General features: G+C 36.3%; 1 protein-coding gene across 7 annotated transcripts in view; it reads right to left on the bottom strand.

Moving 5' to 3' along the window:
- The window catches only part of NEK1 (NIMA related kinase 1), a 231,468-nt gene that overhangs the window by 23,071 nt on the left and 191,782 nt on the right, over window positions 1-16,615 (bottom strand). For all 7 annotated transcript variants that reach the window (XM_067745387.1, XM_067745386.1, XM_067745396.1 and 4 more), the window contains 4 exons: window positions 14,871-15,047; window positions 12,555-12,675; window positions 6,742-6,830; window positions 5,414-5,646 (listed from right to left, as the gene is read on the bottom strand). In XM_067745387.1, coding sequence (XP_067601488.1) covers window positions 5,414-5,646; window positions 6,742-6,830; window positions 12,555-12,675; window positions 14,871-15,047 — 620 coding nt within the window. The remainder of the gene's footprint in view (window positions 1-5,413; window positions 5,647-6,741; window positions 6,831-12,554; window positions 12,676-14,870; window positions 15,048-16,615) is intronic.

The raw sequence follows: 16,615 nt of genomic DNA, 5'->3' as shown, positions 1-16,615 counted from the left end.
TCCTATATTTAAAATCCTAATGTTCATAGTCTTCCCTGACAGACCGCTAAAGTTTTAGACAGGATATTCATCTTCATAAGAAGAATTTTATGTAAGAACACTTCCAGTTCTGTAATTCTGAGTCTACTAGATTTCTTTCATATTGTTTAAATAATATTCTATAGTTGTGACATTAATAGAAAGAAATCCTCCTGAAAATAGTTATTAATCCAGAACATGTTGCCTGAGATCTTACTTCATTTATAGTCAGACTCATTTTTTCCAAAATTTTTTGTAGTATGATCATTTATGCAGCTAGCATTTGGTACCATTATAAATCAAACAGGAAACCAATGTTTTAGAAAACCTTAAAACATTTAAAAAAATGCAGTTCCTTTAGATCTCTCACTGTTGGTTCTATTTTTTCTCAAAAATGAAGACAACCACATAAAGAATGAATGAATTTAGTAGTAGTTGCACTAATAGAACTTCACATGAAATTCTACTTAATTCCATCAACTCAGTTTTTCATCTGTAGTATTTTTAATATAAAATTATGTTAGTAATCCTCTGGCTGTACTATAAAATAGTTTATGATGAGCACATTTGTTTAGCTTCTGCTTACTGCAATTCAACGGTAACACTACACCCTCAAAATAGCTTGTACAAATACTTGCTCACTTCAACCCATAAACAAGGTTAAAAATGGACTTAAAACATTAAAAAATTATGAACACTTACCAAAGGCAAAAATTACGGACATTTTCTAAAAATTGATATTTTAGCAAATCAAAAAAAGACATTTAAGGCACTTGTGTTATTTGTGAATTGTACATTAATATTTACTTTCCCCCACTCTGCATTTGCTATAACAATAAATTCTCCAGTTTTCATAGAGATCAGTCTTCCACTCTACTCCCCACATGAGATCACTAGAAGGTCTCATCTTTACACTATTTCATCCTGACCTATTGCAAATTTACCTTCAATAATCTTCATTTATGTGTTATACTCTCAATTTTGTTAAGTCACTCTGTTACAACTGCCTTATGAAAGCTGCCACTGTATTTATGGTGTTTCTTGTCAGAAACAGTGCAGCCCAGAAGACAATGTAAGTCTAGATCTAGTAGAAATACCCTTTCAAAGTGAAAGTGAAATTAAAATGTTTTTAAATAAACAAAAGCTAAAAAAAATCATCACCAACAGGGACACAAGAAGTGTTAGAGAAGTTCTTAAAGTGGTAGAAAAATAATACCAGATAAAAATTCAAATTCTACACAAAGGGATGAAGAATGTTAGAAATGGTTAATATGTAAATATAAAAGACTTGCTTTCTCAATTTTTACTTTCTGTGAAAGATAATTGAATGTTGAAAGCAAAAGCAATAGAAATGTATTGTGGAATTTATAATACATGCAGAAATAAAACACATGGCAACAATTCCACAAAGGATAGGCAAGAGTAGGGGAATGGAAATGTACTGTTGTAAGGCTCTGATGCTATTCGTGACACGGTACAATATTTGAAGGCAGACCAGGATAAACTAAAGATTTACACTGAAAACTGAGAATGACCATTAAATATTTTTTAAAGTCTACTTTATAAGCAAATAGTAGAGATTAAATAAAATACTAAAAATACTCAATCCAAAAGGGAGAATAAAAGTAAAAAAGGAATGAAAGAAGTAATGAGACAAATAGAAAACAAATAGCAAAATGATAAGTTTAAACTCAATCATAATGATAATATATTGAAAATTACACTAAATATAAATGGTCTAACCACTTTAATTAAAAGACTGTCAGAGTGTTAAAAAGCAAGACTCAATTATATGACAACTACAAGAAGTCTATATGAAATAAGTATGATTTCTTAATAAAGAAATGGGGCTTCCCTGGTGGCGCAGTGGTTGAGAGTCTGCCTGCCGATGCAGGGGACATGGGTTTGTGCCCCGGTCTGGGAGGATCCCACATGCCGCGGAGTGGCTGGGCCCGTGAGCCATGGCCGCTGAGCCTGCACATCCGGAGCCTGTGCTCCGCAGCAGGAGAGGCCACAACAGTGAGAGGCCCACGTACCGCAAAAAAAAAAAAAAAAAAAAAAAAAAAGTAAAGGATGTAGGGACTTCCCTGGTGGTGCAGTGGTTAAGAATCTGCCTGCCAATGCAGGAGACACAGGTTTGAACCCTGGTCTGGGAAGATCCCACATGCCGCGGAGCAACTAAGCCCGTGCGCTACAACTACTGAGCCTATGCTCTAGAGCCGGTGAGCCACAACTACTGAGCCCACATGCCACAACTACTGAAGCTCACATGCCTAGAGCCCGTGCTCTGCAACAAGAAAAGCCACTGCAATGAGAAGCCCGCACAACACAATGGAGAGTAGCCCCCACTCACCGCAACTAGAGAAAGCCCATGTGCAGCAACGAAGACCCAATGCAGCCAAAAGTAAATAAATTAATTTTAAAAAAAAGTAAAGGATGTAAAAATATATACCATATAAACACTAAGCATAAGAAAGCTAGAATGGCTATGTTAAAACCAGGCAAAGTAGATTTCAGAACAAGGTGATAGGATCAGGGATAAAGTGAGTCATTTCATAATGATAAAGGGGTCAATTTATAAAGAAGACATAAATATTATTAATTTATGTTCAATTGACTGGAAATATCAACAGTGCTTTCCCAGTAATTGATAAACAAGTAGAAACAAAAGAAAAAGGATACAGAAGACTTGAAAAACACTATTCCAGAGTGACACTTCATAACAATAAATGTATCGATTCACCCAGAAGACAGAACAATACTAAATTCTTATTCAGTCAATAACAGAGCTTCAAAATACATGGAGCAAAAGTTGACAGAACTGAAAGGAGAAACAGATAGTTATGCAAATATAGTTAAAATTTTCCATCTTCTTTTCTCAGCAACTAATAGTTAATATAGACCAAAAAAAAACAGTCAAGATAAAGAAAACATGAACAACACCACTGGACTTAATCTTGACATTTACAGAACAATTCACCCAACGACAGAAGAATCTATACTCGTTTAAGGAGATCTTTTAGTACGAGTGGCTGCAGCAAAGGAAACCGGAGAGGGACAATGAATGCAGAGGAAAACCAGGAAAGTATGATACGCAGGATGCCTACAGATAAAATGATTATAAAAGAAGGTGTATATCAACTCTGTTGAAAGAAAAGTCAAGAAAGGTGAGAGAAAAAGGTACAGGGAACTTGATAATGTACTGGTAATTGGTGATTTTGGCAAGAGAAGCTTCAGTGGAGAAGTGGGCTGACAACCACAGTGGAATGTACTGGGAAGTGAGTGGTGGGGACACTGCAAAAATACAACAACGAGAAGTGCAGTGGGAGCAGGGGAGGATGTGTGCTTACGGGAAGTTTGCCATTTATGATGGGACCTGTTAGAGCAGGCGTCCTGTGGGAATAACCCATCACAGAGAAAGACGTTCATGACGCAGGCTGGAGGGCAAAAGTAAAGGAGTGACTTCTTTAAGAAGGTGAGGGAGGTTAGGATCCAAAGCTCAAGAAGGATTTCCTTTAATAAAAAAAGGGACAAAAGTAGTATGACTTAGCATTTAAAAAAACAAAAAACGTTTAACAAAAATCTCTGTAGGAGGTTAAATTATCCCATTTTAGTAAACGGATTATATAAACGCTTATAGTTTTCACCTTTTCTTCATGATTCAAAGCCATCATTATGAACACTGATTATTTACTATTTTGGCACAGTGATGAACTCTCATGATCTCAGAAATTTACAGGACAGGCAGGCATGGCTTTCTGTCCTTGCCTTAAATGGCTATAGACTGCTTTGATTTTCCAGAGATTTTTCTTGTCCCCTCCCTCTACATGAAATCTGCTTTGCTGTGAGTAAGTCTAGAGTAAGTACTTCTACAGAACTACTAAGGCTGAACTAAGGTCATGAAAGGAAATCAAGTAATCAAATGTATTATTCAGTTAAAAGTCCATTAACTTTTACAGACAGCAGTAAGTTATTAAAAAGCTTTGGGATAAAGAAAGCTATACACCTTCACGACAAAAGTAAGTACATGAATCATACGGTGATCCTTTTCTGCCCACCAAGGATACACTAAGTTTACACCTTTGAAAATCTGAATGCTATCAGATAAGTGAGAGAATTTAGCCGTCTCTACATTTAAGAAAATCATAAGAAAATACTCCACAAAGTAAAAACATATCCATCTGGAAAATTAAACTGAAAATCATTTTTCATTTAAAAAATATTTTAAAAAGAGTTAAGGACAAGAGAATTCAGGTAATTCATTCATATGCAGAGTTAAATATATGAAAAATGTTCAACCCACTGGTAAAAACAGAAATATAAACTTTAAAGAGTTGATACCATTACTCATTCATTAAACACACAATTTTTAAGTAAATGATAATAGTTGGTATTATTTAGAGTATGAACTCTCACATACTATTTATAGCACTATACAATGTTTCTTGAAGGAAAATCAGACATTATACAATATACTCTTTTGAATTACACTTACAGAAATTTATTTTATGGAAATAATTGTGAGTATGAACAAAGATACAGATGAATGTGGTTATAACAACAAAAAAATTGAACTCTAAAGGCCCAACAACAAAAACAGATTAAAGAAAGCATGATATAGCAGAACAATGGAATTTGTTGCCATTCAGAAGGATATGAGAGAATATTTGACAATATGACAAAATGCTGTTTTTGTAAAAATAACATTTGTAATAATTTTATAATATGTACTAAATAGAAAAGCAGGTTACAAAAAGTATGCAGAATATCCTATTTTGTTAAGTTACATATATATAAAAATTACACATATGAAAAGTAATATGACAAAATGATACGTGATTACTTACATTTCTAAATTTTCTGTAGGTTCTAATCTCTTAATAAGAAAAAAATTGGTTACATATTTTTAAAACAGAGAGTGAGAAAAGATAAGAGGTCTGGAAAACTTTTACCAGAAAGTGCAGATGCACACCTACTAATCCTTCTAGGTATAAATTAGGCAACACAGCACTTCTATCCCTTTAAGACATAATGCTCAAGCTTAGTCCAATACTAAAAATGGAATTTGGGTTGGGAATGCGAAAGGGGGACAGAATAAGAGGGTGTAAGAGGGATGTTCTGCTCAAATCAAGTAGACCCTATGAAGAGACCCTGCACATGGAGCCAACGAGGCAGCCTTCGTCCTAGCTGTACTCTCAATGGCAATTTCTTCTCAGGATTGGAGAGAAGATGGAGGGGTTTTCTTGTTTCTGTTTATTTTGATGAGTGTGTGTTCGTGTGTATGTGTTTGTGTTTTTAAGGGATTAAAACTCAATATTATAGCTTATCAAAGAAAAATAGTAAATGTGAAATGTTTTCAAATGGATAACGTTTTCCATCTGAGGAGCATACTTGCCTTTGGGTTGTTTGCATCAAACAGACCAGTTGAAAGTCCAATCAGCAAGGAATTCTGTTTTTTATTTCTTCGTGGTGAACCAGAGTGAGATCGAAGTGGAGAGAATTCTTCTGGTGAACAGAGGACTGACTGGACTTGAGAGGCTGCTTTCAAGTGTTTATGGAAAAATGGTTCTGGTTGCATAGATTCACCTGCATCACACTCAGAGTGTGGAGAACCATCCACTCCAGGTTCTGTGGAATAAAGGAAAGATTACATGACAAGTCTATACAGTACTCAATGTGCTAAGTGATACTGAAAAAGTATACTATTTAACATGGATCATAGCAAAAAACTCCATGAAAAGCAAAATCAAATATATATGTGATTTTATTACCTTATAAATAATCTTTAACCGGGTATGTTTTATTTTCAGAAAGGAGATTTAATTTGTTAAATTCTTCCATTATAACAGAAGTTCAAAAATGTGACACAAATGCAAGGACATGTGAAAAAGTACTGTTTAAACACTCAACAGCTCCAGGTTATCTTTGTTCCTATAGGTTAGATATTAAAAAATTGTACTTCTTATATTTTAATTAATACTATTAGAAATAAGACGACCACTTATTTAATGTCCTGAGATACTGGCTTAGCTTTGGCAAGCAACTCTTTTTGTTTTGAACATTCAGTAAGATAACTGACCAAAAAGTTACACTGCCCACATTGCCAAACAATACAGGCTTATAAATGCAGAGTCCAGCAGCCATAAAAAAGAATGAAATTCCGCCATTTGCAGCAACATGGACCTGGAGAAAATAATGCTTAGTGAAATAAGTCAGGCAGAGAAAGACAAATACTGTACGATATAACTTATATGTGGAATATAAAAAATAATACAAATGAAGCTATGTACAAAACAGAAACAAATTCACAGACATAGAAAACAACCTTGTGTTTACCGAAAGGGAGAGGGAGTGGGAAGGACAAATGAGGAGTATGGGGTTAACAGATACACACTACTGTGCATAAAATAGATACCCAACAAATATAGCACAGGGTACAATACCCAATATCTTGTCATAACCTATAATGGAATCTAACCTGCAAATTAAAAAAATGAATCACTATGCTGTGCGCCTGAAACTAACACAATATTGTAAATCGACTATACTTCAAAAAAAATAATAAAAAAATAAATGTGGAGTCCAGTGCTCTATGCCTATTACATTTTTTAGATAATTCAGGTTAGTGGTTAGCAATGGTCTCTATTAATATGTAGTCCAAATAGAACAGGTTAGTGCTAACGACCTTCCAGAAAGTAATCAGGCCAATACAGTGATGCTCACCTACATGAACTTCACCAAGGTGATCCATGCTCCTCGGGGCTCCATCTTCAGAAACTTCATTTTGCTGAATGGTGATCCTATCTTCCAACCTGCCACAAATAGAAACACCAGTTAAGAAAACATGGTTTACTAGAAATAAAAACACTCTCAAATACAAAAGAGTGGGAGAAACAAAAAGAGTGGAACACAAGTTCACTAGAGCCCTGTGATCCCTCTTCTGAACACTCTTCTCACTTATACACACACTGTCTCTCATAAGCACAATCCTACGTTTCAGCTGTTCAAACCTTCACCAGTCACACTTATTCACAACAACCAGGCTCAACATTCTCATCCCAGTGGTTCCCAAAGTGCAGCCCCTAGACGTCAGCAACACATGGAGACCTGTGTGAAATGCAAATTCTCAGGCCCTGCCCTAGTCCTGTGAGTCAGGAACCTTGGGGGATAAGGCTGAGAAAGTTGTTTTAAAATGTTGCAATGTTTGAGAACCACTTCTATAAGCAATCAAAATGCCCCTTAATATCAGAGAATAGAAAACAATGATGATATACACTATGAAATATTATACAGCTATTTAAAAAATGAAGTAGAGATCTGTATAATCAGATATGGAATGATAGTCAAGATATATTATCAAGTAAGCAATTTTCAGACCAATTTATATTAAATGGTATTAGGATCTGAAAAAATGCTGGGTAGCACAGTAAAAGGAATAGAATAATATGCACAAAAACGTTTTAACCCTTAAAGGGAATGAACTGATTTATGTAAAGAAGGACTCACAATTTTTATCTCAATACATGCTGGGAACTAAATGGATGTATTCATTTTTTTACAAAAATGTAAAAACTAGAAAAATATATTGCAAAAGTTGCCAGTAATTTATTTCTGGGGTTTTCGCTTATAAGGCAGTTTTAATTTTGCTAGTACTTTTTAGTCCATTTCAAATTTAAATAATTTTTCAGTTTTAAATTTTGAGCAATTTTCTATTTTTATTTCTAAAAGTTTTTCTTTATTTTTAATCATACAAGTAATACATTTCTTCATTTGAAATGTAATGTTCCTTGGTTCCTCAAAAAGTGAAACATAAAATTACCATATGCTGTGGCAATTCCACTCTTAAATATATATACTCAAAAGAACTGAATACAGGTGTGCAAACATAGAATTGTACACCATGTTCATAGCAGTACTATTCAAAAGAACCAAAAGGCAGAAGTAACTCTGGAAATGACCCACCATCACCTGCTGAATGTCGTCAACTGCTCAATGGATAAACATATAGGGTATATTCATATAACGGAATATTATTCAGCTATAAAAAGGAATGAAGAACTGATACATCCTAAAACACAGATAAGCTTTGCAAACAGTATGATAAGTAAAAGAAGCCAGATGCAAAAAGCCACACACTGTACGGTTCCACAGGAAATGTCAAATCCAGAATAGGCAAATCCACAGAGATAGAAGCAGATCAGTGGTGCCAGGGGCTGGGGGAGGGGAACATGGGGAGTGGCTGCTTATGGGCACAGGCGTTCCTTTGGGGTTGAGAGAATGTTCTGGAACCATATAGTGGCAAATTGTATACTTTAAAATGATTAAAATGATAAATTTTATGTTATATAAATTTTACCTTAATTAAAAAAAAGTGATTCTTTTAGGAGTCCCCTAACCACTCAATTCCCAGTTGCCTTTACTGTTATCAGTTTTGTGTACATCTTACCATACTTTTCCCTTAAATTTACATACATGTATATTCACTTAAGGATATATAATAATTTTAATAGGATTATCATAGCATCACTCTAATATATGGAAATGTTTTTTATTCAATATAATTTTATTCTGTTAATCATTCAATATTTTGACATATTTCCATATTAATACATAGAGCTCCATTTTATTTCAGTGCTGCATACCCACTATGCAGTATACTGAGAACAGTATTTTAGGTACTTCCATATTAATGATTATTTAGACTATTTCAAATGATTTCCTATGACTCTCTTGCAATAAACATGCTTGTACAGCTTTGCATCCATGTCCAAGTCCAGCCCACCTCCTGTTTTCACAGATAAAGTTGCACTGGAGCAGCCATGCTCACCTGTTTATGTGTTACCTATGGCTGCTTTTGCAGAACAAAGGCAGAATTGAACAACTGCATCACAGACCATATGGTCTACACGGCCAAAAAAGTTTACAATCTGGCCCTTTACAGAAAACATTTGACAATCCTTGTTACAAGCACAGCAAAGGAAGGAACTTCCAATTACTTTTTAAGAAGGAAGATAAAAAGAACACCAAAATACAACAGTGATTTCCCATGACGAAAGGGAACTACAGATGACTCTCCAGAGTACTAAGGCAAAAATCCTAAAATGAAGCATTAGCAAACAGAAGTACATTAAAATAGTAGCACATCATGGCCAAGTAGAGTTTACTAAGGTATGCAGGATAGGTCAATATTAGGTAACCTATTAATATAATTCATTATACCAACAGATAAAGGAAAACAGTTATATGAATGGTTCTATATGAATGGTTCCATAATTATCAAAATCCATAGATACCGAAAGGTCATTTGACAAAATACACTCCTGACTTTTTTAGCCAGTAAAATACGAGTAAATACTGCTCTGAGCTAGAAATTATAGTCATGCCTAACGAGGGTTAACATTAGAATCATTTCACTGAAATTAAGAACAAGACAAAGATAGCCCTATTTCCAATATTTAACACTGTATAAAAGGTGTACTAAGCAATGCAACTGGAGAGAAAGAAACGAGTGTTAAAAAATACTGGAAAGGGCTTCCCTGGTGGCGCAGTGGTTCAGAGTCTGCCTGCCGATGCAGGGGACACGGGTTCATGCCCCGGTCTGGGAAGATCCCACATGCTGCGGAACGGCTGGGCCCGTGAGCCACGGTCGCTGAGCCTGTGCGTCCGGAGCCCGTGCTCCGCAACGGGAGCGGCCACAACAGTGAGAGGCCTGCGTACCGCAAAACAAACAAACAAAAAAACTGGAAAGACATAAAGCCATCATTATTTTCATATGATATAACTGTATATCTGAAAAATACAAAAGATTCAACTGAAAATCTATCATGAACGATAGTAGATACCACTAAGATGGTGGGGTACAAAATCAATATAAAGAAATCCACAGCTTTCATATATACAACCTTCTAGTTACAAGATCTCACAGAGGAATAGGCACCATTTACAACACCAAACAAAAGATAATAAAGCTAGGAATAAGCTTACCCATAAAAGCACAAAGCCTAGATAAAGAAAACTCCCAAGCTGATCATAAAACAAGGCCTATTCTGTTCTTCTTGGACAGGAAGAACACACACAGCATGTTCATGTCCCTGCATTAATTTATGATAGCGTCCCGATAAAATATAAATTGATTTTTTTTATGTGAGGGAAGGTGGGCTAAATTTAATAAATTCTAAATTCAGATGAAAAGTTATACAGGCAAGAAGAGCGATGAAAGTGAATAAGCCTTACATGATCTTAAAATATCTTTTACATTTTAATTAAAACAGTGCGTACCAGCACACTGAACAAAGATCAGTGGAACAGGAAAATAAAGTATATGCATGAACCCAAATAATTAAGAAAATTCAGTGCATATTAAAAGTGGCATTTTAAATCTGTGCAGGAAAGGTGGGCTCTTTAATAAATGGAGTTACGACAACTGTGTAGCCATCTGGAAGAAAAACCGAGTCCATGGACACTAGGATAAATTCCAAATAGATCAAAGAGGTAAATGTAAGAAGTGCCTACATGAAATTACCAGAAGAAAAGACTGAAATACTCTTTCAAAACCTTAGAGAAAACAAAATTTCTCTGAATAATTATCAAAATCCAGGTAAACATGACAACGTAAAAACAAACAACCAAAAAACTTCTGCATGGCAAAAAAATAAAACATAAGTGACCAACAGTGAAAAAATAGTTACAATTCACATAATAACCAAGGCAAATATTTAAGGAGTTCTTAAATTTATCAAAGACCAAACAACCAAATTTTAAAAATGGGTCAAAGATGTAAACAGGGAATTCACAGAAAAGGAAATACAAATGCGACTTAAACATCTGAAAAGATGTGCTCAACTTTACTAATAAAAAGAGATAAACCAAGACCCCAAACTGAGATACTACTTTTTACCTATCAGATTGGCAAAAATCAAAAACTTTGGTAATAAAAGCTTGGCAAGGCTGTGGGGAAAACAGGAGGTTTCATACATTCTTTCTGAGTGCATAAACTAGTACAATCCCTGGGAAGAATAATAATTGCATTTATAAAATCATACTTCTTTGTCTCTATCCTCCAGATACACAGTAGTCCCCCCTTACCCACAGGGGGATATAGTTCAGGACCCCCACTGGATGCCTGAAACATGGACAGAACCAAACTATGTTTTCCGTTCATGCCTTTTACCCACAAATTTAATTCCTTTTCATCTTAACTAAGCACCTATCACACCCTGTAGGTGTAACTTTTTTATTTTTATTTTTTCCGGTACGCGGGCCTCTCACTGTTGTGGCCTCTCCCGTTGCAGAGCACAGGCTCCGGACACGCAGGCTCAGCGGCCATGGCTCACGGGCCCAGCCGCTCTGCGGCACGTGGGATCCTCCCGTACCGGGGCATGAACCCGTATCTCCTGCATCGGCAGGCGGACTCCCAACCACTGCGCCACCAGGGAAGCCCTGTAGGTGTAACTTTTGCAGTTTGAGGTTCGACAGCAAAACTAGCACAGATTTCCTTTTCCCTCTTCACAACTTCATAGAAGTTTCATTCTTAACATAGACCTTAGCAACCTCAGGTATACGATTTTTTTCTTTCTGTTAGGTTGAGAACTTTCACCTTTCACTTAAAGGAAGCATCCTGTGGCTTCTCTTTGGTACATCTGAACTGCTAGCATCACTACTCTTGTGCTTTCGGGCTGTTATTAAGCAAAATAATGGTCACATGAACACGAGCACTGGGACACCCGGACAGCAGATCTAATAACCTAGACGGCTACTAAGTGACTGACACGCAGGTAGCACACACATGTGGACAGGCTGAATGAAGGGATGGTTCACATCCTGCACAGGAAACATGGGGACAGCAGGATATGTCACACCACTCAGAACAGCACACAATTTAAAACTTATGAATGTGTATTTCTGGAGTTTTCCATTTCGTATTTTCAGACTGTGGTTGATGGCAGGTAACTGAAACCATGAAGAGCGAAACCCTATTAAATAAGGGGGGATGACTGTACTTATATACATGCAAAATACCCTTATTATTTAGGTTATCTACTATAGCATCATTTGTAGTATCAACTACTGTAGGAGACTAATCAGAGTTATAGTATATTCATACAATGGACTACTACATAGCCATGAAATAACAAAAAAAGAGGAAGCTCTCTGTGTGTTAGTATGAAAAAATTCCCAGGTTCCTGACTAAAATAAAAAATGTGTACATTATACTAACAACTGTATTTAAAAGCGAGGGAGACTGTATATTCACTTCTGCTTCTGTTTAATATTCATTACTATTAAACATGTCTGGAAAGAGGAGAGAGTGGGAATTTGCTGGATGGGGATAGAAGTGGGGAAGAGACTTTTCACTGTTTATCTTTATACACTTGTGGATTTCTGAACCACATGAATGTAATATCTATTCCCGAATTAAACTATTTTTATAAGGTATTATAATACGATTTAATATAATATTGGGTTATTACACTATTTCTTTAAAAGGTATTACAAAAAGGGACCAGGTTTTGAAATGTAAGAAAGAGGTAACATACTCAGCCTCCTTTGCTTCTTTAATCTCACTAACCCACACGTCGAGTACAGGGCATTGCAAGCCACCGTCCCCGTCTGCTCTACTTGGCTCCTGTAGAAATTCTGCTTCCAAGTCATCAGGCTCTGCACGGCGAAACGTAACAAGAAAGAGGTCTCAAAGCAAAATCCATTTAGAGAAAATGGAATAAACCTCCTATAAATTATCATACCTAGTTTTAGGCTAAAGTATTAATAGTAATTACAATGAAAAATTTAATATTTTATCTATAGATCTTTAATCTTACTGTGTTGACTCTCTAGTTGTTTCTGAAATAACAGACTTTTCCTTGTGCATTTTCACTGCAATAAAAATACCCCAAAGAAATACAGTACACTGTATTTTGATTATTATAAAAAATTTTCTCTTCATTAAAATTTCAGTAATATGTAAATTGCTTTCTTGAAGGTATAAAAACTAGTTTAAAGAACAACCCTATCTGTGGTTAGAAATATGGAAGGGGAGAAGATATTATTGATTAGTTACTGATGGGAAAGTTCAATCATCAAAAAAAACAAACAAAAAAAACACCAAACACCCCATTACCTGGACTTTTACAATGATATTGAGAACATAATTGGAGTGCACTAAATCTATTTTCCTAGACTCTCAGACAATTAACAACCAGGGTACTACCTCTGTTTTCTGGCAGTGGCTCATTTTTCAACTGGGTGATAGCTCCTAGAAGTAAATAGTAATGAGAAATGGTTTCTGTCTTCATTTGTTAACTTTTCTTTTTCTTCTCCAGTTCTTATTTCAGCCACCATGACCACCGCTTTTTTTCCTCAAATCCAGATACTCTTTCCTTCTGTATTTTAAAAGTTTCCAATCAGCTGTCCAGTTTAGAAAGATGATTGGTATTGTACCAATCTTTAAAGTTCTTATCTTTCACTCAAATGATTTTTTGGTCATGCATACGAGGTAAGCAATTGGGGGAGGGGGATCCTTAAAATTTTTTTTAATGAGTATTTGTTCTCTAACACCTTAAGCCCTATCAATAGGACTCATTCTACAAACTAGATTCGTCAATGTACTGCCCATAAAGTCGAAAACATTTACTATGTGACTCTCTTAGAAGAAGTTGCCAACTCTTGCACTAGGCTATACAGCCTCTATTATATGCCTAACAGGGTTTTTCTGTTTCTTTTTAAGAAAAGGCGTAAGGTACGTGTTAACTATGATTCTAATGAATAAGACTATTTACGTAACTATTAAATTACTATGGTGAATTAAAGACAACCACACATGAAGCAAGGTGTCCAGCGTTCCTCTCATCTAGAAGGGACTCTTTTGCCCCTCTCCTTGAGTTTGCCCTGGCAGTGAGATCGCCTGGACCAGCTGAGTACAGCTGGAGTCTTGTAAGCCGGTTCCACGTCCAGCCTTGAAGAGAACTGGCAGCTTCCACCTTGGAATCTGGAAGCCTAAGCCACAATGAAAGAACTTTAACGATCCTGCAAAGACCACATGGCAAGGCCTTGACACTAAGCTAAGGGGTGGGATGCAGTGGAACAGGCCCAGCCAAGCACTGTCGAGACGCCACAAGTGGGAGTGACACCATCTCCCACCCTCCAAGGAGGTGCAGCTGACAGCTCAACACCACTGAGCGATGCCAGCTGATGCCACAAGGAGGAGGAGAACTTTCCCAATTCCTTATGCACAAAAGTGTGAGATAAAACAGTTCTTTTAAGTCACTAAGTTCGGGGAGCAATCTGCTTTGTAGCACTAGATAAGTAACACAGAATTTCATATCTGAAGGTGGGGTGCTGCCATGACAAAGCTTCTACAAGAACAAGCGGCTTCTACAAGTACAAGCGGCTTCCACCTGGGGATCTGGGAGCCCTGTGAGACGTCAGACCACCCTGCTGGAAAGAGTGCATAGAAAGGCCTGGAGACCGCATGAAGCGGAAGGGGCGAGCCGGGCCCAGCCTCTGAGCTGTACCTGTCAGGACACCAGCTAAGCCCTCTCGGACCCATGAGACCAGATGATCACAGAGACAAGAGCACATGGATTAGAAAAGCACATGGCTGAGCCAGGCATTGACTCAATTCCCAACACACAAAATCAGGAGACAGAGTAAAATGGCTGTTCTTTTAACACTAGGTTTTGGGGTGATTTGCTATGTGGAGATAAAAAAAAAAAAGACCAGTTACTAGAAAAACGAGTGAACTTAATTTGAGATGAATCACCCAAACACATACACATTTTGAAGATCTGTTTATAAAGAAGACATTAAAGTATTATTAAATCAAATCAATCTCATTTTGCCCCATTAAAACATACCATCCAAATTTCCTTCTGGTTTCAATGCCGTCTGTGGAGATGGCTCACTAAAGTTTGGACTGTCTGTCTCCACAGAAGAATCAACAGTAGCTGATGGATTCATTTCAGGTGAAATACATTTTATTTTTTCTTCTCCAGTAATTAAGGGTTTGCACTCCTCCCCTTGAGGAGAAATCTCTGAAACAACAAAAAGATGAAAAATCATGCTACATTCTCAAAGTGACTTGAATTTTGTCTGTAACAGCACCTAGAACAAAGTTCGTTATTACAGCAGGTAGTTACTGGGTAAGTTCTGTAATGTACTAGAAATTAATAAATGATTAAGGCACATGACAGCCACACAATTCAAATTGGAAAGGCATTTTTGTTATAAAGACATTGTTTTTCAGGCTTTTCAGATCAGTTAGAAAAATGTTTGCCTTTACTTAAAATCACAGCTCTCATTAAATTTAAAAGTGAGATAGTACTAAAACTCACTTGACAAGTATTCTGGACTTAGACATTTCAGCATTAAAGCAAGTTAGGGGTTTCCCTGGTGGCGCAGCGGTTGAGAGCCCGCCTGCTGATGCAGGGGACACGGGTTCATGCCCCGGTCCGGGAGGATGCCACATGCCGCGGAGCGGCTGGGCCCGTGAGCCATGGCCGCTAAGCCTGCGCATCCGGAGCCCGTGCTCCGCAACGGGAGAGACCACAACAGTGAGAGGCCCGCGTACCGCAAAAAAAAAAAACACACAAAAAACAAGCAAGTTAGTACACATCAGTGCACTAACCTTTTTGAAAGTCTGACACCTAGGTTAATAGCTAATTTAGCGTGTCTGGGTGGTGTTCTCCACATGAGCACCCAGTGATACTGCTGCTCTAGTACCTAGTTCTCTACAGCAATATATATTTCCCTCTAAGCTCTGTGCCTCATCTGTAATCACTGATGACAAGCATGACTATGAAGCATGACCAAACTGTACAATTGAAAAGGATATTTTTCTAAAACTATGGTGAAATACACATGTGATATGGTTGACCCGCATGACTTTTCTATTTGCTGGGATTGGGTCTGCATTATGCCCATGGATAGAGATGTTAATGATTATGAATTATAAAAATCCCTTAAAATAAAAAAATTTTAAATCAAAAATTTCCCATGGGATAGAGACATATTTCAGTGTCAAGCATAAAGATCCTTAAATATACGGAATTAGGTTACATCATTCATATGTGTGTGATGTTGTAATAATACTCTCAAATTAATAAAAAGATTTCAATTTCTACCATTGTTGTATGAATGTAATTTTATTTTTTAATAACCACTCATGTATGGTTTTGATTATCCCAGTTGAGTTACTGTGTATGTATGCATAGGAATGTTTTGTTCAAACATATTTTTGAATTTTCAACAATCATAAATCAAATCTTACCTTTATGTATAAAACCCTTTATATAATATAAAATATATAATATTATACATAACATTCAGAATACAATTATTTTGGCACGTTGGCTAGTATTTTTAATGTCCCAGTTGCAGTAATTATTTGAAACAGACTGAAACTTGGTAATAGTCAATAAAGCTAAAAAAACCAAGTGGTAAAACAAATAAACAAAAATAAATTTCTAAGGTGGCTAACATACATTTCTAAGGTGGCTTACTTGCCTTTTCCTTTAGATGAAACTTTTACATATATATATAAATGTCAGAATGATATATTTATGTCCAAATGATATTTTTAAAATTATGAACTAACTGTTTT

This window comes from Pseudorca crassidens, chromosome 7 (assembly GCF_039906515.1).
Source record: "Pseudorca crassidens isolate mPseCra1 chromosome 7, mPseCra1.hap1, whole genome shotgun sequence".
Lineage (NCBI taxonomy): Eukaryota > Metazoa > Chordata > Mammalia > Artiodactyla > Delphinidae > Pseudorca > Pseudorca crassidens.
The sequence above is the reverse complement of the archived record's forward strand: the minus strand, read 5'-3'. Positions and strand labels throughout refer to the sequence as shown.